The 20,694-nt window shown below is 42.2% G+C and overlaps 1 protein-coding gene across 5 annotated transcripts in view; it reads right to left on the bottom strand.

Annotated features, from left to right (window-relative positions):
* COL4A5 (collagen type IV alpha 5 chain) overlaps positions 1-20,694 on the bottom strand; it is a 140,276-nt gene that overhangs the window by 63,396 nt on the left and 56,186 nt on the right. For all 5 annotated transcript variants that reach the window (XM_034782616.1, XM_034782619.1, XM_034782620.1 and 2 more), the window contains exons 3-10: positions 9,245-9,334; positions 6,703-6,747; positions 5,917-5,961; positions 5,751-5,813; positions 4,615-4,668; positions 3,804-3,830; positions 1,166-1,246; positions 103-165 (exon numbers count right to left, since the gene is read on the bottom strand). In XM_034782616.1, the coding sequence (XP_034638507.1) occupies positions 103-165; positions 1,166-1,246; positions 3,804-3,830; positions 4,615-4,668; positions 5,751-5,813; positions 5,917-5,961; positions 6,703-6,747; positions 9,245-9,334 (468 nt within the window). The remainder of the gene's footprint in view (positions 1-102; positions 166-1,165; positions 1,247-3,803; positions 3,831-4,614; positions 4,669-5,750; positions 5,814-5,916; positions 5,962-6,702; positions 6,748-9,244; positions 9,335-20,694) is intronic.

The raw sequence follows: 20,694 nt of genomic DNA, 5'->3' as shown, positions 1-20,694 counted from the left end.
CTGAAGGCCTGGGCAAGGAGAATTCTCTCCCCCTGTTGCTGAGAAGCTAAATTTGCTTCTAAGGATAGAAAATAATTAATTCGATGTGATTAGGAATCTTACCGTTAAACCTGGCGGCCCAGGAGGACCAATAGGACCTTGTGCGCCCAAGGGACCAGGAGGGCCCTGTTGAGAAAGGGAAGGAAGGAGTCAGAGATGCCCCTTTCAATGAAAAGCTCCATCTGGCATCAGTTTTGGAGGGCCACAACCAGGCAGACAAGAATTAGCATCCATAAATGTCAACTCCAAGGACCCAACCATGACCCTGTCCATGTATAGCCCATGTCTAAGGGAAAGGCCTCAAGGCCACCAATACCATGGGGAACTTACAGCAACTCAACACTAGGAAGTGCCTTGCTGTCAGCTTTCAAGGTGCCTCTTTGGATTACACAGGATTTTTTTTTTTAAACCACTTTTACTCCCTTCCTACATGAAGCAAAAATAACAGAGCACTCTGCATTTCTATGGTCTCTTCCAGCCAAGAGTAGACAGTAGCAAGGCACAGAGCAGAACAACAGAGACACCCACAGGCCCAGTCTGATCAGACTAGTCCTGTGGTTTGCCTCTCTGTAGCGGACTGGAAAACTGTATCCTGGCTGATGTCCTGTGCAGGCTCATGGGCTCCTCATTCTCTGCTCCCCTCACCTCTCCAGTAAAATTACTAATGGCTCAACAGGGGAGCGGACTATCTGGAGTCATTAGGCGGTTTCACAGCCATTGGACTGCTGAAGAGATGCAGCCTAAGGAGAACAGCCGAGGCTCTGCTCTCATTTCCCCTCGTCCACAGCCCAGCAGGGCAGATGCTAGTTTTAGTAAGGGAGAGGAATAGTAGAGAACTCAGGAACTAGCCCAGACTCAGAGTGTGTCTCAAAGGGGTAGGGAAATACACAAATAAACTGTGGCAGCCAGTAGGTAGCTCTTAGCACTGCTGTACTCTGAAGACAGCAGGCCCAGGCCCTCATTGGCCCCCTGCTGGCTGTTTCACTTATGTGCAACACATGTGCTTCAGAGCACTGAATATTGTTCTAGCCATTAATTATGCTGTCAGATTGAATTACTATTCAGTTCAGTGTAGTTTGTCCCCTACCAAAAAGCATACAATCAACAAATACTTTAGGGAACTTACTTGTAACCCTGGAAGTCCTGGAAATCCTGGGTCACCTTTCTGGCCTGGCAGTGATGACAAAATTATTTCACCCGGATCACCCTAAAAGAACAACAACTGATGTAAAGAAATTAATACCACACTGCATTCTTCCACTTCAAGCTAGCTTCAATAGACAGTGAGGAGACAGGCATATTAATGCCCAGAGATATGTAAAACTACTATTTCTATAATACAGGTACACCTCTACCCCGATATAACGCTGTCCTCAGGAGCCAAAAAATCTTATTGCGTTACAGGTGAAACCACATTACATCAAACTTGCTTTGATCCGCCGGAGTGCGCAGCCCCGCCTCCCTAGAGCGTGGCTTTACTGCGTTATATCCGAATTCGTGTTATATCGGGTCGCATTATATTGGGGTAGAGGTGTACTTAATTCTCCAATAAACAACCCTTTTAAAAAATGTTCCCTGTTTACTTACAGAATTAATTTTTGAGGTGCTTAGAACCTTCTACCAGCCATCCAAGTACACCATATTTTTATCTGCATGCTGGATACAAGCACCCAACTTGAATTTCAAAAGGTTAGGGGATTAAAATAAACATAAAAGAAAAGTAAAAGATATTTTATCTTCATTGGAAAGCAACAAACGGGTTGCCAGAAAATTGGTTTACACAGCTTTCTCCCATATCCCAGAGGATAGGCCCCATCTCATGAGATTACATTAGGGTCTGCAATTACCTTAGGCCATACAGCATAACTCATCTTTAAGCAATGCTTCTTATGTGGCTTTGTTATAAGTTTATTGACAGATATGTGGCTTAAAACAAACAAACTTGGTCAGGAAGTGGGAGTGGGGCTGGGGAAAAAAATGTGGCAGTGTTAAAGTCATCATTCCACGACCCCACCGGGCCAAGCTGTCCTTTCAGCAGCAGTTTGAGAGAACTTTTCCATTGTCCAAATTTAGTGTTTAATAGAAGAAAGTATATTTAAATTGGCTCTTGGCCCATATGACTCAAGTAGCTCAAAGAGACAAAAATAAAGGCTTAAAAAAATAATAAAATGTGACTATATTTAAATTAGGAGGAAAAAGGTGCCTTTCTTACCCATCACAGATGTTTCCTAAGAGAATATAACTCTTTGCATTACCTCTCTTCCCATGATAATTTAAGTGATATGTAATATTTTCTAACAGTAATTAGCCACTGGAGGGTGCACAAGCAAGCTACTTGTACACTTCTTGGTGGTTTTAGGCCTTCTATTAGCCTAATGCCTCACAACACACCAGGGGCATTCACTAATAGCCTGCTTGTGCACACACCATTGTGTCTTATCGTTATATTAAATTACAATGGAAGGAAATTGTCCTTTAAAATAAGGATCTATGCCTGTGAGGAGAATCAGATACCAAGGCCGGTGAGAAAGTGGTTTTCAGGTCTTGGGGAGAAGGGTGTATATCTCTCTCTCTTTGAAAACAGGAGTACTTGTGGCACCTTAGAGACTAACAAATTTAGTCTAACAAAAAATAGTCTCTAAGATGCCACAAGTACTCCTGTTTTTTTTGCTGATACAGACTAACACGGCTGCTACTCTGAAATCTCTCTGTTTGCTTTGTGGATTTATCACCTGTCCTGGAACCCATTCTAGTCACCTGTGATGATCACCATTTCCATTGTTCTTTGGGGAATGGGTAGGGCCAAGGGATTCTGAAGTTACTTCATTTTTACCACCTGCAGGCTCAGTGTGCTCCTTGCCATGTGTGAGGCCAGTAACAAAGTGGTCAAAATAGTTGGCAGGCTAGAAACAACTTTCAAGGCCATGCTAGTGATTTCTCTACAAATATTCTGTAGGATTTTCTGTATTTTAATCTATTTAGATCGTATGCATCTACATCAAGACACACAACTTAAAACACATTGCTATACTGTTAAATAGTTCCTATAAAAGAGCAGAGTTAATTCTAACTAAGAACTAAATCATCTACTTTTTTCTGTGAAGTAGTAATTTACATCCCAGCATATAGGAAGGTTTCTGTGTATTCTATGATCCCGTGACCATGGAATTTCATCCCAACTTCTTGCTAGTCCTCATGGTTGAGAAGAAAACTATTAAGCAAACAAATTGGCATGTTGTTGTTTTCCTGAGTCTGCAGAAAATTGCTGAGAGGTGTAAACTGCTCCATTCATCTTAATGGAGTACAACTCTAAAAACCTACAGATGACAATTCAAACATGCGCATTTCATTGCTGATCATTTTAGCAGAAATATCCTACTAACGTATTTCTCTCACAATGCTAAATTGTATCCCATGCCTTTTCAGATACAAATGCCCCCTCTCGCCCTATTAAGTTGCCAAAACATACTTGAATTTAATATTTCAACATGGTGGCTGCTGTATATATTGCATTATTCGTGCACACTTTGAATTCAGTAAAGGCCTGCATTTGTTTTTTTTAAATTGAGTACAAATGCTGCAGAGTTGCCAATTGGTCACATTAAGGAATGGCTCAGAAACCAGGAGCCTGGTGCAGAATTTAGGAGCAGCTGGCTGTGGAATATGCAGGGCCTTGCTTATAGGCAAACAGGTTACTTTTGTCAGATGCACACTAAACATCCATGCTTGCTTAACAGTTAGTTGTGAAAGTACAGAACACTTACCTTCATACCTGGTAGGCCAGGAGGTCCCTTTGTTTAAAAGAAATAAAAATAAGGAGGGGTGAGAAAATATCATACTATCAGCAACAAAGAAGAAGGTATGAATGTATTGTTGACATATCATTCTCAAAACACTGAATAGATTTCACTGAGAGGGGCAAGATGACAAAGGGGAGAAAGACACAAAGGATACAAAACAAGGAGACCCAAACATTTCAAGCCTCTGCTGCTTCACTGCTATTCAAGACAAAAGTTCTTCAGTAGCACTTTAAGCAAATATTGAACACTTACTAAATTAAGAACAGCAAATTCCCATTCACTTGGGGTTTGTTTTTAATATGCCTCCTGTTATTCTCTATATTACATGCTCATGGTTTCTCTTCTACCAATTCTTAGCTCCTGCAGGAATCACTTTGTTGCACATTCTTGCATTTTACAGAGAAAAATCTGCATTGTATATTTTTCTGATCCACAAATAGACAGCATCACTCCCAGATGTGCCTGGGGACATCACTTAAGATCGGTCTCCTTCCACCTGCACACATTTGTTTTCTCTGCCAGTGGCACAGCATCTCAGCAGTGAGAGAATGTAATATTCAAGAAAAGAAGAGATCAAATTCCCTATTAGCTTTACAAATAGCTTACACCAGAAAAGCTAGATGTTTTGAAGCACACCCAAATGGTATTTCATTAATTATTTACTTGTGGAAATTTTAATATAGTTATTTGGGCACTGACTGTTTCACAATTCTAGGCAAAGGGTTTTCTGTGGGTTACATGAAGTGGATCTGATTATATAAAATCTCTTACTTACAGGAGGACCTTGTAAACCTGGAAAACCTGGACTGCCTGGGAATCCACGTTCCCCCTAAAGAAGGCAGAGAGAAGAGGCTTAGCCAGCAACAAAACCAGTGATGATACTAGAAAAATTAACACTACTGTAAGCTCATGAACCTGGAATGGAGAAAGGGGCATTGCAGGTTATGGGTTAAACAGTTTACAAAACAAAAAAAACACAGGTATGATTGAAACAGATGAAAAAGCACCCAACGGGCTCAAATAATGCCATGTGCATCATGCCTGTTTTTCTGAGAAGATACTACAGCAAACAACGCTATAGAAAAAGTCAATTACCTGGAAGCAGGCAGGCATCTCAATTTGAACATGAACCTTCATAGATGTGCCAGAGATAAATTAACTCTTTGCCTAGACAGTTTCATTTTATGATCTATCCTTATCACAATGATAGTGCAATCAGTGGTTCCAAGGTGACTAAGCCAACAATAAATTACTGTCTCCAAATAAACAAGAAGAATATTTGGCACTTATCACCTTCAAAGCACTGTAACAAAATCAGCGTACGTCTACACTGCAAAACAAAACAAAACAAATCTCTGTGGCACTGAGTCTCAGAGCCCAGTTCAACTGACTCAGGCTTGTGGGGTTTGCACTACGGGGCTAACAATAGCAGTGTAGACGTTGCTGTTTGAGCTGAAGCCTGAATTCTGAGACTCTCCCCATTCACTAGGTATCAGAGCCACGGACTTCAAAAGAGCTCCATATGGTACAAGTGTTCACTTGCATGGATCAGGTGGCAGGACTAGGGCCTAATCATGCAACACACTGGTCAGTTATTATTATTATTATCCACAATTTTACACGTGAAGTAACAGGTAGGGGGGTCATTTTATTACCCAATACTACAAAACGTCAGAGCCATGACTGGATTTTGGCTATTTCCTAGCTCCTGATCCTGTGAACAAGACTGTGATCCTGTCTCTCATTTCAGAAGATGTGAATTGGCATTATATTACCTGTAGCCCAGAAATAGTTTACACTACCCAGCACAGTAAGCTATTCCCGTTTACTGCATCAGTCACAAAGACAAGTTCTATTTCTTTATTATGCTATCGTTACGGCATCAGGAATTTACCAAGTGTCATGTCCCACCTTTGTTCCATTGCATCCGGGGATACCTTGAAGTCCTGGTGGCCCATCTTGCCCTGGTAACCCCTAGAACATGGAAGGAAGGACAGCATAATTAGCTAAGGATGATCTGTGCAAAAAGAAAAAACAAGCGATAATCTTCTCAATTGTGAAGCCAAATCCTACTTACAGGAAGTCCTGGTGTTCCTGGAAATCCTGGCAGACCTGGAGGTCCCTGGAGGGGAAATAAATATGGTTATTTGTAAGTGGGGTAGTCAGAGGGGGACTACTTGTTTTTAAAAAGAATTCGCATTATCTATAGCCTATTAATGTTTCTGTAAGTAAAGGACAATGAAAAAATCAGAACCACTCCTCAGTGAAAAATAGCCACATGCATGTACCATATTTTACAACATACTGGGGGGGGGATTTAAAATATGGGGTTAATGTTTTATTAAATTTGTTTCAGAAAAAACATGAAACAAAACGACAAGAGAAAAGACAACAATTACAAATACATTAATGGGTATATACACTATACACACTAAGGACTAAGTCCTTAGATGTTGAAAATTGATGTGTCTCCACTGAAGCCAATGAAACTACATGATTTCCACCAGTGGAGGATCTGCCCATAAAGTACAGCAGACAGGTATAAAAGCAGAAGGATTCACAGACAAGGCAAGGAATCTACTTATGTATCAGAATAAAAGTCTCTCTCTTTCATAGTAAAGTTAACAGAGGGGCTGGATTTTGACCAATAAAACTAGTTTGAGTCCTGTATGGCAGGATGGACTGAATAAGCCTTTATTGATAAATTTATTAAAAGTATGACAAGAAATCCCATTGGGAAGAATAAATTTCTCTTTTGATTTGACTCTATATTTTTTACTCATCTAGCTTTCTGTAACCCACATCTCCATCAAAGTAATTCATGTATGTTATGTACTATATCCTGACATGGGGTGTCACTTACTCTGATTCCTTTGGGTCCGGTAGGCCCTGGAAGGCCATCATCACCCTGTAAAGAACATGGAGAAAGTAAAATTGATTATATCATCTATAGTGCATTGAAATACACAGTTAACCTACTAAAGTAAACCAAAAGCTTGAATAAAAAGTCAAAATAATTAAGACAAGGGTGCCTGGTACATCCTGTCAGCATCATGTAGTGTTGTTAGAAGTTGTATTATTTATTACCATCTTTAGGATTTTGTTGAGTTGGGATTGAAAAGCATTTTGTGCAGTTAATAACCAAGGACTTATAGTTAACAGTTTTTGTTCATATAGTTTTATATCTGCCTGCATACTACTAATTTCCTTCAGCTTGCTATACTGTGCTCTAGTGGGTAAAAGATAATAGTAGATTGCTTGCAAATTTCATGCTCCTGTTTTTCTTTAATTTACATTCAGAATGTTACAGGAATTCAGTGATATGGAATAGGACATCTGCCATAGAAGTGCATTAAAGAGAGTATAAATATATTTATATTTTCTAACCAAAACATCTAACCTCTTTTATTCCCCATTTGCTCTCTCCTTCCTTGCCATCCCTTGCTATATCTGATTCATTCTCTCCATCTCTAACATTTTTGCTTTTTTAATTTTCTGTTTATTGTTTCCTCTTCTTGAGTCCCTCCTCTGTGTGATGAAAAGCAATAACCTCTTTCCCGTGACTTCTGAAATGTGACTGTTTTGTTTAACGTAGGTGTTTACAGAATGAAGAGCCAGACAAAGCTGACAAATTTATATAATGTATCTATTTATGTATGTAAAATAAAAAGCAGAGTTGGAGGGATTTCAACACTATACAGTCAGAATTAGAACATTTTAATGTTATTCAGGAGAAGACAGTTATAAATGGAGGCACTTCAGGAAATAAAGAGCATTCATCTCTTCTCTTCAGTGTTGTACTATTGTTTTGGAGTCACACAAGGGGCTTGTTTTAATCCCTTACTTGCCTCCCCCAAAAACAATGACAGTAAGAAAACATTGTACTTCATGGCAAAATAGAAGTGGGACCATTCACACAACTGGCAGACAGATAGGACTTTGTCACTTCACTAAGTGATGGAATCACAGGACTGTGGTAGAGGGGATTTCAGTTATTTAGCAATGTGTGTTACATGGCCTAGTAAAGCTGCAACACAGCATGTCACTAAGCCTGATCTCTAACCCCTTCCCCTAGAGCAGTCAGTCTGGCCACTTTCGCACCTAATGAAGGGGTGTGTGTATTAGTGATTGCTGTGCGCACACACACATGCACGAGTGCATAGGGGCTGGGACTAGGGGTGCTGCAGCATCCCCTGGCTTGAAGTGGTTTCCACCATATACAGCAGACGTGGGCAAACAACGGCCCACAGGACCATCCTGCCCGGCCCCTGAGCTCCTGGCTTGGGAGACTAGTCCCTGGCCCCTCCCCTGCTATTCCCCTCCCCCGCACTCTGGCCCGCCGCTCCCACTGGGCAGTGTGGGGAGTGCAGCTGGCTCTGGCTGGGCGTTGCGGCTGCGAGCTCCTGCTGCTGGTAAGGGGGCGGGAAGCGGGGGTGGGATTGGATAAAAAAGTGGGAGGTCCTGGGGGGCAGTCAGGGAGGAGGGTGTGGTTGGATGGGGCGGAGATTCGGGGGGGGGGGTCAGGGGATGGGGAACAGGTAACAGTGGGAGTCCCGGGGGGCCTGTCAGGGGGCGGGGATGTGGATAGGGGTCGGGAGGGCAGTCAGGGGACAGGGAGCAGCGGGGGTTGGATAAGGGGGTGAGATCTCAGGGGGCAGTTAGGGGCAGGGGGTCCCAGGAGGGCGTGGTCGGGGGGTGAGGAGCAGAGGGCCGTTGGATAGGGGGTGGGAGTCCTGGGGAGTCTGTCAGGGGGTGTGGGTGTGGATAGTGGGCAGGGGAGTCAAGGGACAGGGGTGTTGGATAGGGGGCAAGGTCCTGGGGAGGTAGTTGGGGCGGGGGGTCCCGGGAGGGGGCAGTCAGGAGACAAGGAGCAGAGGGGGTTGGATGGGTTGGTGGTTCTGAGGGGGGCAGTCAGGGGGCAGGAAGTGGGAGGGGGCAGATAGGGGGCAGGGGCCAGGCTGTTTGGGGAGGCACAGCCTTCCCTACCTGGCCCTCCATACAGTTGCGCGACCCCGATGTGGCCCTCAGGCCAAAAAGTTTGCCCACCCCTGATATACAGGGTTTACAGTGTGGTTCAATGGCTCTCAGCACCCCCACTATACAAACTGTTCCAGAACTCCTGCACGAGTGAGGGGTAGAGGACTTATCTGAGGAGCACAGATATTTTCCCTATTGTTTATTCCCTTAAGTTATAGACTTCCACAGCAGGACAGTAATGTAACTAATAGAGACAATGTAACAGGCTTCTAGGAACTGTACCACTGAAACATTAACCGAATGATGCGCTCTGAATCAGGAGCTCTGGAGATGGCACTAATGCATTTTGTGTCAGTATATCAGGAAATCTAGACACTGCCTGCACCAGAGGTAACATTTATATAGTGTTTGGATACATTGTTACTTACCTTTATGCCTCTTGGGCCAGGAGGTCCCTCTGGTCCCGGAAACCCAGGTAAACCGGGCTGACCACCTAACCCTGGGAACCCCCTCTCGCCCTACAAACGAAAACAGGGAAATGAAGTACTCTTACATGCAGCACATGATATGTATGGTAAGTTCCGACAACACAATGCTTCAGCTTGCTACAGAGAACTGGAAAGAAGTTAAGCAGCCAGAATGATTTAAAGCATATTAAGAAGGCAAATCTGAGTTCCTGATAAACATCACAACTGCTTAACGATGGGATTTCCAGGCAATAGAGTGTACAACACATTTCAATGACTCTGTATCAATTAAATGGATTAAGTGTGCTGTCTATCTAGTATTTAAACCAGTCTCGATTGGTCATTTGTCAAATTTTTCAAACAAGTACCTTTGGCTGTCTCCCAGGCGCATGAAGCAGCTTCCTGTAAAAATTCACAAAGCTACCACTGTCCTTCTCCAAATCCCTCCTTTAAAAATCACTTCTGCTGTGACACCTATAAAAAAAACTCAACTAGGCAAGCTGCTGTGCTGTGACCCATACTCAGCATGCTGCACGTAATCTCGCTGTTACCTTGCGCTTCCTCAGTCTGTTGTATTCACCTGTTGCCTCATCTTATACTTTGACTGTAGGCTCTTGGGGGCAGGTATCTTTTCTCATGTGTTTGTACAGTACTTAGCACAATGGGGTCCTGCTCTCTGACAGGGAGCCTGGGTGATGCCAATGCTGCCACCACAGGTAAACTGGAATTTGCCAGCATAATTTATTTGTACACAATTTTATCATTTTGAAACTTGAACATTTATTATATGTTACATACACCCCTACATTAGAAGAACATTATGATTGCAAAGTCAAGTACTCAAAAGTTGAGAAATGCCAGAATTAAGGCTGCCTGTGCAATCTTAATTCAGCTCCTTTGTGTGTATGCATTATGATAGTCTTTAATTACACAATCACATACTATTTTTATCACAAGACCCCTGCCTCCTTCAGTGCTCAGGATGGGCAGTGATCACTTAATGAGCAGCTAGTCAGTATTTTGTTTTAGCCTCATTGTTCAATGTGTTGACCCTGGCCTTATATACTGCACACTATTCAAACCCTATGCTGAATACAGAATAATTAATTTTGTCATGCATATTTCCATGGCCCTCATTATGGACAGACAGCTTGACAAACATTAATGAATTTATTTTCTCAACACCCCCATGAAGCAAGGGATTATTATTACCTTCATTTTACAGATGGGGAATTGAGGCACAGAGAGTAAAGGCAAAAGGGTCCACTAATTTTGGATAACCAAGGTGGGGGACACAGCACCTGAGAAAGCAAGAGCTCCAGCCTCCAGAGGGTATTATGGTGTTTTAGTAGCAAGAGCAGGCTAATAGGTGCATTATAATTTTCAGTTTTTACAGGATTTGCAGATCAGCATCTGACCTTTTTCTGTCAACATGGCCTGCGGAATTTGAACCAATTCTCAGTCACTAATTAATGCCTAAGTGGAATACTCTCCAATGTGCGTTAGTGTTTATAAATAAATAAATTAATGGAGATATCCCATCTCCTAGAACTGGAAGGGACCTTGAAAGGTCATCAAGTCCAGCCCCCTGCCTTCAATAGCAGGACCAAGTACTGATTTTGCCCCAGATCCCTAAGTGGCCCCCTCAAGGATTGAACTCACAACCCTGGGTTTAGCAGGCCAATGCTCAAACCACTGAGCTATCCCCCCCCCATGTTTGTATGTTATTTATTTAAAGGAAATTTAAAAAAAAATTGGGAACACTGGAAAAGCCTCATCTCCTCCCTCAGCACCAATTTACTGCCCCCTGCTGCTGCCTGAGCAGTAACATTAGGACATCAAATATTATCGGCCACTCATCACTCTCTCCCAGCCATTCATTTGCATCTTTGGGGAGTGGCACTAGTGCCATGGTTATCATGGTGATGACTGCTTCTGACAACTGATTGCTCAGACTCTCATAGCATTATTGCAAAAAAGGGTCCCAGGAGGGTCTGTAATGAGAGTAGACTGGAGCTGGTTAAGCTCCTGCTGTGTTCCTCCATGTTTGTACTCAAGTAGGTTACACTTCCTTTTCTACGGGTAACTGTTAGAAAACAGATGACTAAGGGGGAATATGTTTGGGGAGTCTAGCCCACTGGCCCCACCCCTTCTGCCAGCAGCCCTCCTTTCCTCTGCCCCCCCCCCCCACCCGAAAACCCCCCAAGGCCCCCCCGCCGCCGGGGGCCCAAGCCATGTCAGCCCCCCCCCCCCCCCACCCCCCAGTGGCTGGAGGAGCCCTAGCTAGCCCCCCCCAGACTGCGCCATCCCCCCCCCCCAGCACCAGGCCAGGGCCAGCCCCCCACCTTCCCCAAGGGCCACGTTGGTGGCCTGACACCCCTCCCCCCCCAACTTCAGGGTAGAAGGGGGAAAGAGAGAGGGGCCTCCCAGGAGAAGATGGGCAGGGCCAGGGCTACAACCTGGGTCAGGGGAAGCTTAGTCTGCTCTGGACTTTAATACCTACTGCCCATGGGTATAAAATCAAGAGTGGTGTGGAGAAAGTAAATGGGGGATGTCTTAGTTACCTATTCCCATAACACAAGAACCAGGGGTCACCTAATGAAGTTAACAGGCAGCATGTTTAAAACAAACAAAAGGAAGTACTTCATACAGGGCACAGTCAACCTGTGGGACTTACTGCAATGGGATGTTGTGAAGGGCAAAAATGTAACTGGGTTCTAAAAAGAATTAGGTAAGTTTATGGAGGGTAGGTCCTTCGCTCGCTATTAGCCAAGATGGGCAGGTATGTAACGCCGGGCGCTAGGTGTCCCTAAACTCTGACGGCCAGAAGCTGGAACTAGACCACAGCAGATGGACCACTTGATAATTGCCTTGTTCTGTTCATTCCCTCTAAAACATCTGGCACTGGCCACTGGCAGAAGACAGTATACTTGTCTAGATAGTCCATGGGTCAGATACAGTACAGCTATTTTTACTTTACCTTGCTCAAAAAGGGTTACATGAAAATCAGATACAAAATTCCAGCTTCTTTTTTCGCCATGTACAGTGTTTAGATATTTCTCACAAGTTTGGGAAGCTATGACTTTCAAAATATTCGTTGTTTTTTTTTTTTTTAAAAAGACAGGGGGAGTTACAGATAGCGATTCCAGTTTCTGTAAAAATTTAAAAATTGTAATTTAGAAGTTTCAATAAAAAGGTTTTTTTTAGGGCTGTCAAACAATCAAAACGATTGTACTTAATTACACTGTTGAACAATAATAGAATACCATTTAAATATTTTTGGATGTTTTCTACATTTTCAAATACACTATATTGATTTTAATTATAATACAGAATACAAAGTGTACAGTACTCAGTTTATTTTTTATTACATATATTTGCACTGTAAAAAACAAGTATTTTTAATTCACCTCATACAAGTACTGTAGTGCAATTTCTTTATCATGAAAGTTGAACTTACAAATGTAGAATTATGTACCAAAAAAACTGAATTCAAAAACAAAACAATGTAAAACTTTAGAGCCTACAAGTCCACTCAGTCCTATTTCTTGTTCAGCCAATCACTCAGACAAACAAGTTTATTTACATTTGCAGGAGATAATGCTGCCCACTTCTTGTTTACATTGTCACCTGAAAGTGAGAACGGTGTTCGTTCGCATGGCACTACTATAGCTGGTGTTGCAAGATATTTACGTGCCAGATGCATTAAAGACTCACATGTCCCTTCATGCTTCAACCATCATTCCAGAGGACATGTGATTAATCGACAGCCCTAGTTTTTTTTAAAATACAAATTTAATTTAATTACTTCCAACATATTAATGAACACAGTGCCTAGAGGTAAAATGGAGCTTCACAAAGATAATAGTGGCAAAAAATAATACACATTTGTTGTCTTCAATGTATAAGTGCTTTATTATTTAAACAGTATACTTAATAGGGGAAAAACTAAGGAAATTCAAAAATACAGCTTCCATTTAACATTACTTAAGGTTGCTCTCAATCAGCCAACAAAAGCATAAAATATTAGGAAATACAAAGTTAAGGATTAAAGGGTTACCAAGTCAAGTGCCCAGGAAATGTCAGAATGAATGTTGCCACTGCAACCCTAAGTTGGCCCCTTGTGTGTATGCACAACTTAGAAAGCCACAGGACTCTGGTCTCATTCACTGCACAGGGCAGATCTGTTGTGGGGTGAATTGAGGTTGCGTAGTAAAGAAAGCGGCTATCTGTGGGATCCTGCTTCATTTGTTGCAGAAATTGGAGGGTGAATGAAACTAGGGACAGCAGGAAGATAAAAGGATGGTTTCACGGCTTAGGTGTTTGAATGTTGCCCTGGAGAATTAGATTCTATCCCTGCTTCTTCCACTGAGTTCCTATCTGATGTTGGGCAAGTCACTTCACTTGTGAAAAGTCTGGGGTGTCATTTCTGCATCTAATTAAAGGCTTACAGACTGGGGGCCAAATTAAGGTTGCACAGGCAACGTTCCTTCTGGCATTTCCTAACTTCAGTACTTGACTGTGTAACCTTTTAATCTTTAACTTTGTATTTCCTAAGTTTTTATGGTTTAGTTCATTGATAAGAGCAACCTTAACTCATGTTAAATGAAGTATTTTGTTTAGGAATAGGTTACACTACAAACTTTTTATTGGCTAGTTCTCTTATTGCACACACCACCCAATAGCCCCCATAGCTAAAACCCTGATGAAGACCTTAGGAAATTGAGATTAGATGTTTTTGTTGGTTTTTGCTACTGGTCCAGCAGTTTTACTCCATCAGGTTACAAATTATTCCTGTAACTTCTCCAAGTACTGTCAAGGACTAGATTGTCCAAAAAGTCTAATCCTGCCCATCCTAGGTTGGGATTTCTTTTCACTGTACATATGCTTTACCTAGCAGATTACGGAAGTTGCTAGTACTGCCCAATGTAACTGACCTTCCTTCTAAAAAATGGTTTCCTAGTAGTTAAAAATTAAATGTACCCTTTTGTTTCAGACCATTATTCCACTGTATCCACGGGTGCCAACTCCGTGGGTGCTCTGGGGCCCATTAGTTGTTTGGCGGCTTGCAGGAGGCGCTCTAGGGAGGTCAGAGAGCAGCAGGGGGGTGGGGGCCCTCAGAGAGGGGGTGGGAAGAGGTGGAGCGAGGGAGGAGCCATGGGGGAAGGGATGAAGTGGGGGCAAGACCTCGGGCTGGAGCACCCACCTGGAAAAATAAAAGTCAGCGCCTGGAACTGATCTTTGTCTATAAGTAAATTCCTAGATATGTTATACTCCTTAAGGAACAATTACTATTATTATTTAGGATTTAACAAAAAACAACCTGATAGTTTACTTCCAGTTTGTTCTTCTTAGAAAGAGGGTTTCAGGCTTCAGCACTATGCATGCAGATGTAGAGCCATTCTGCTGACTCACCTTAGAAGCAAGGCCAGGTAAGTGTTATTAACTCAAACCCAGGATATAAAAGGGTTTGAGGGTCTCTAAAAAAAAGTAGAAACAAAGAATTTGGGCAGAAGTAGAAACAAAAGGATTTGCCCTGCAGGGAAGGCACTAGGAACAGCTAAGTTCTGGAGCAAAAGATTTGTAAGTAAATGTGTTCATATGCAAGAGCTGTGCTAGGAAAAGCACCTGCTAGCAAAGCCTAGACAATGCCTCCTAATCTTATTTGGATTAAGGTTACAGGAGATTACTCCTGCAAGAGGAAGCACAAGCAAACGCGTGCACCAGAAGTCTGGAATTATATATCTATTGACAAAGCACTAATTTGAAACATGCAAATAATATACATAGCAATAAGAGTTAGATCACGTCTATTCTGCTGCTGTGGATGATTACAGACCAGGATACAGGGCAGACAATAGTAAACTGATACTTTGCAACGTTTACATCATGGCCAAAAGGCCACACAACTAGACTTTCTTAGGAGTATTGCCCAAATGTTCCTATAACTGTTCTGTTTGGAACCAGAAGCTCAGCTGCATGTTTTAGGGTCTCAGTTCTAAACAAAGATTAAATTGGGAGACCAAGGCATTTGAAAGGGGAAAAGACACAGGAAGCTAAACAGTTATACAGGAGAACTGCAAAGAGATGCAGATGCTTCTAATAAACGATGGTGTTTGGATTATGAAACAAACATGCTCCAAAGAGCACTTAAAAGTACCACCACAGCAAGTGTGGGCCTAGCAGGAGACAAACTGTTGCCAGAGCAACTCTTGTTCAGACTCTGCTAGCAAGTCTGCCACCAACCGTGAACAGATGATTTGAAACACTGGGCTAGGGAATAGTTATAGGACTGTACCACAGATGTTTCCTTAGGGAATTACTTCAGACTAATTACAGTGTGGAGTAGTTATTTCCTTCATAAAAATCACTGTTTGACAGATACAAGTGTCTAGCCAAGGAAAAGGTACATAGTGTTTGGCCAAGTGAGCTACCTTTATATAAGCAGGTACAAATACAGGGGGCAGATTTTCAAAGAGCTTCCATCCAGAATTGCCCACCCTACTTTATGGTTGCACTATTGTGTGCTCCCAAACCTCCAATCTGCAGGAACAAACTTTTTCTTGGCAAATGCAGATGTCCAGCTACCTGGCTTGCATGCACAAAACAGTGTTGGTGGGCTCCAAAATGGAAGATACTTCTGAAATCTTGGCCCAAAACTTCTGTCAGAAAAGCCATCTATCCCTTTATGCTGCTGAGGGGGTTGGGGGAAGAGAAATAAAGTAAATAGAAACAGTCCTGGTCAGCAGGGAAGGGGCCCCATTTTCTAACAACAGACCCATTATATAAAGTTCCTATACTGGGGGTAGGGTCAGAGGAAGAGACTCCTTGATTGAGAAACTGGGTGGGGATGCTGAACTTTCTGAAAATTGACACTTATATTTTCTGTTGGAAATGGGAGGATACTGAAAGACATGGATAATGAAGGTTGGCTAATCCTATGAGCCCAAATACAAACCCAAACCTTGCTGTCTTCCCCATTCCACTCAGATTCCAAATGTGAGAGTGCCAATGTGTCTATGCTTCTGCTAAGAGTCTATGTATGGCTGCGTCTCCTACATCAACCATCACAGAATGGAAGTGCCCCTGTACTGAATGGAGAGTAGAAGAGATACCAGCAGGAGCATAAGTGTTCACAAATGCCAAGTTCTTCAAACAAGGGACCTTAAAGTTAGGCACCTAAAACAAAAAGTGACCTGAGCACCCACAACGTTCAGTAACTGCAATGGGTGACGCAAAGGCTCAGCACTTCTGAAAGCCAGGCCGCTTTGATTTAGATGCCCAATTGTACGTGCCCACATATGAATAATTGGGCCACATGCTATTGCAGTACCTCTGACCCTTCCCCTGTCAGCTGGAGATTCTGCAGGTTTTGTATAGTGTTTATCGTGTCTTGATATACAAATAATGACTACATATGAACTTATGAAGCTCTGAAATAGAGCGCGTCTAGCCATGACAGAAGGATGAGACTTGAAAGACAGCTCCCCCTTCCTTCCTTTATTGTCCAATATATTCGTATTTACCTTGCCTTTCATCCAAAAATGTTACTTGGCTCTATCAGATAGCATGGTGATGTAATCAGTACCGATGAGATTCAGTACTATCTACCCCCAAGTACATACATCACCCTAGAGACCAAGGGCAGCTTTTGAAAAGGTATAATATGCCTAGTAGGATTTACCAAATCACTGAAACAGTTTAGGTGCCCATCTCCCCTTGACTAAGGTGCCTATGAAGCATTCAAAAACATCTAAGTAGGTCTGTAAACCTGGCCCCCAAAGCCATTTTAGTTAGATTTTAGTCAGAAGTGTTTGAGAACCTATCTATAAAGCATTAAGGAGTATGGCTTTATCTTCACTACATCAAAAACACCCTTTGTGGAAAGGATTTGTTTCAGTTAGTGTTTGTTGGTAGAGAGATACTGAACTGGTTAACTTTGGTGTTAGTTGAAGGTATGCAGTGCCACAGTGTTTGAGATATTAAAAGTTACTACGCTCCCTGGAGAACCCATGTAAACAAAACTACATACCATTCACCCCTTCTGCGGCCTGGATGGGCCGCTCTAAGATGGCTACACTCAGGGCAGACTGCGAAGAATAGGGCAGGCAATCCCCAAACTGGTGGTTTATTCTAGAATTAGATTCATCAAGTCAGTAACAAAAACAGCTTCTGTAATACTACACCAGTTAACAAGAAGCCAAATACAGTCCCCTTTAAGCATTCCAGCCCTTGGGTCCCATCTAGACAGCGAAGTCTAATACAGTGAGGGGTTACTGAAAACCGGATTCACAATATGTGAGGTTCACCAATCCCACAAGGACTGGATACTTATCCCCAGGTCAATAGGAGTCTCAGATTTACCCAATAATCATGCTGATGCCAATCCTTATGTAACTAAGACTAAAGGTTTAATAATAGATTCAGGAAAAAGAAAGAGGAAAGTTAAAAAATGGTCAAAAGATCAATACAAATGTGTGTAAAGTCCTTAGGTCAGTTTCATAGCAGAAATGGAATAAAAATGCTGGCTTGTAAGAGTCTCTCTGGAATCATCCCAACAGGACAGAACCCAAAGGTAAAGCCTGTTAAAGGTAGATAGTTATCCTGGGTGTATACAACTTCTTACCTAAAGTTAACTGGTGAAGACTTGCCTTTAATTATTGTAACTAAGGTTATGTCTACACTGCACTTTTGTCATAAAAACTTTTGTCGCTCAGGGGTGTGAAAAAACACCCTCCTAAACAACAAAAGTTTTAACGAAAAGCGCCAGTGTGGACAGCGCTTAGTCGGCAGGAGACGCTTTCCCAGAGACGAAGCTACCGCCCCTCATTCAGGGTGGTTTTATTTTGTTGCCGGGAGAGCTCTCTTCTGGCAACAAAGAGCAGCTACTCTGCGCATCTTACAATGGTGCGGCTGCAGCCGCACAGACACACCATTGTAAGGAACACAATATAGACATAGCCTAAATGAACACACCATCTGATAAAGCCATAACTTGATGTCTGACCCACAAGGAATAAAGAAACCATCAGGCTATGGTTCTACAGAGGAATTTAATACTGGAGCAGGAGGGAACAGTAAAAACAAAAAAAATTATTTATTTTCTCCTGCTATTTTCTGTATCCTTACTTATTAAAGTGTTCTCTCTTCACTTCGTTTGATGCTACAAAAAAGGAGTCATAATCCAGTGTTAACTTGTCCTGTGTCAGGGCACTAGATAGTCAATATAGTCTATTAAAGCATTTGGAGTAAAGCATATGAAGGGAAGACAGGAATATAGTATTGTGGACAGCTGCAGTGGTAATTGTTTAAAATTGAAGCATGATTAGAGACCACCAGGAGACACTGAAGCTTAGTAAAGCTAATATAGAAAAAGACCATAATGCTGGTTGCCATGAAAAAGGTCTGCATGTTTCCCACAGTTTTGTGGGAATCAAAGATAGGGAAGAAATAGGGAATATGATGTTGCTATTTAGAGCTCTGTTTTTTTGATGGATTCAAGGGTTAAAAAACACTTTGCAACAATTTAAAGAAATATGCAGGTAAGGGTCCTCTAACTCAGCTAGAGTGTGCATCAGACAGCAGTTAAGAGACTGACTTAACTCTATCAGCACACTTAAAAAAAAATTTATGTATGTCAGAACACCCCTATTTACTACAAATGCCAGCTGTACTAGAGAAACCTACTTGCTGGATATACTCTGCAAAGAAGAGATCAATTCTGATTTTTATTCCTTTCCTACCCCTACACTATTTGACTTATGGGATTTATTAGGCAAATAAATGCAGAATTTCTATATTTAAGTCCTAGACAAAAAGTTATTATTTTCCCCAGACCATAAGGGTGTGGATCACTCCTAACATGTCTTAAACCTGCCATGAAAGGCGTGAACTGTTGAATCATAGCACACCTTTTTGTACTCAGGGCACTTCCAGGACAGGCAGAACTGTTCTGAATCATATGGAGCTGTAATTCTTTCACCAATTTTGTCTGTCATCCGACATTAGTAATTTGTGGGGAGAGACGGGGGGGGGGGGGCTTTAGATTTGCCACAAAGCCTGATAGCATGGAACAAATGCAAAGTTTCATTTGCAGTGATTCTACTATTGCCTGCATTTTACAGGGGCTTTCCAAGGAAAGATACTGTACTGAGAGAGATGTTGGTATGCTTAAAGCTATGAGAACTGGAGAAAGAAACCATCTTCTAAATGAGACAATATAACTCAGACACAGACACAGGTAAGATACTCAGTTGATACAAGTCAGTCCAAAACAAAAACTTGTTCATGAGCACTACAAAAGTAGCATTAAAGGACTTAATCCTGAAAGGTGTTCAGCTCCTGAAACTCATTAAGTTGTAGGAGATGCTTGTCTGTAGGCCGCCATATGCACCAGTTTCACCATATCAAATGAAAAATTCCTCTTCCAGTTAGGAATCAAGAGTAAATCTGTAGAATTGTGGCAAAGCATTTTAAATATTAACAGACTTGTTTTACTGGATGCTTGGAAGATCCAGATTTAGCACTGGGCAGAAACTTACGAAAAATCCAGAAAAGCATCCAGAAGGTTATGATCTGGGGGTCTGTCTCCACTGAAGTCCAGTGAGAACTCCCATGCATTAATGATATAGTACTACTCATACACTAACATTTCATGCTGGTACAGTTCACAGCAAATTTAGCTGGCCTCTTTCTAGCTTTAGAGACTTAGCTAGGACAAAAAAGAAGGAAAAATTCAAGAGCGTGTGATGGAATTTTTTTTATGTCATCTCATGGTGCCTTGAATGTGGACAGCAAACAAAGCTAGTTACACATTTGGACCTTGGACCTTGAAACCGATAGCTCACCATTGAAGTTTACAAACTCTGCGTGGGCAAAGTATTCTGCCTATCAATTGCAGGGTTGATTGATTGGTATTTAAAGAAAGAAGGCATAGTCTCCAGAGGAGAGATGCCAAATGACAAGTTGCCTTACCTGCTGCCTGCCACAACTTAACATGAAGTATTTCGGTTACTTCTGTGCTGCACCTTGGACATTCTGGTTATTTTGGCCAGAGGTAAGGTGCTGGTGTCTCAGACACGGATGCTGGCAGCTTGGCAGGCTAGGAATGGGATCCAGGGATGTGTGGGGATGGGGGTACAGATTTCTCATGGGACAGCTGGTTCTCACCAATTTTACTACCACAAGAATTCTGCAAATGCATTCTTACTCCCCCAACCCCATAATGAATATCTGCAGACATTGAAAAAATAGCACTGCTATTGGTGACTGTCCTATTAATGTGCCAGTTAGCCAAGAAGCTACAGCCTGGTGCATTCACCTCCTGATACTGAAGTTGGGTGTGCTGTGTGGATTGAGGCCAAATGCCAAGACCATCTAGTGGTCCCTTCTGGTCTTAAAAACTCTGACAC

Source organism: Trachemys scripta, chromosome 9 (genome assembly GCF_013100865.1).
Source record: "Trachemys scripta elegans isolate TJP31775 chromosome 9, CAS_Tse_1.0, whole genome shotgun sequence".
Classification (NCBI taxonomy): Eukaryota; Metazoa; Chordata; order Testudines; family Emydidae; genus Trachemys; species Trachemys scripta.
Note: the sequence above shows the minus strand (reverse complement) of the source record. Positions and strands in the feature narration are given on the sequence as shown.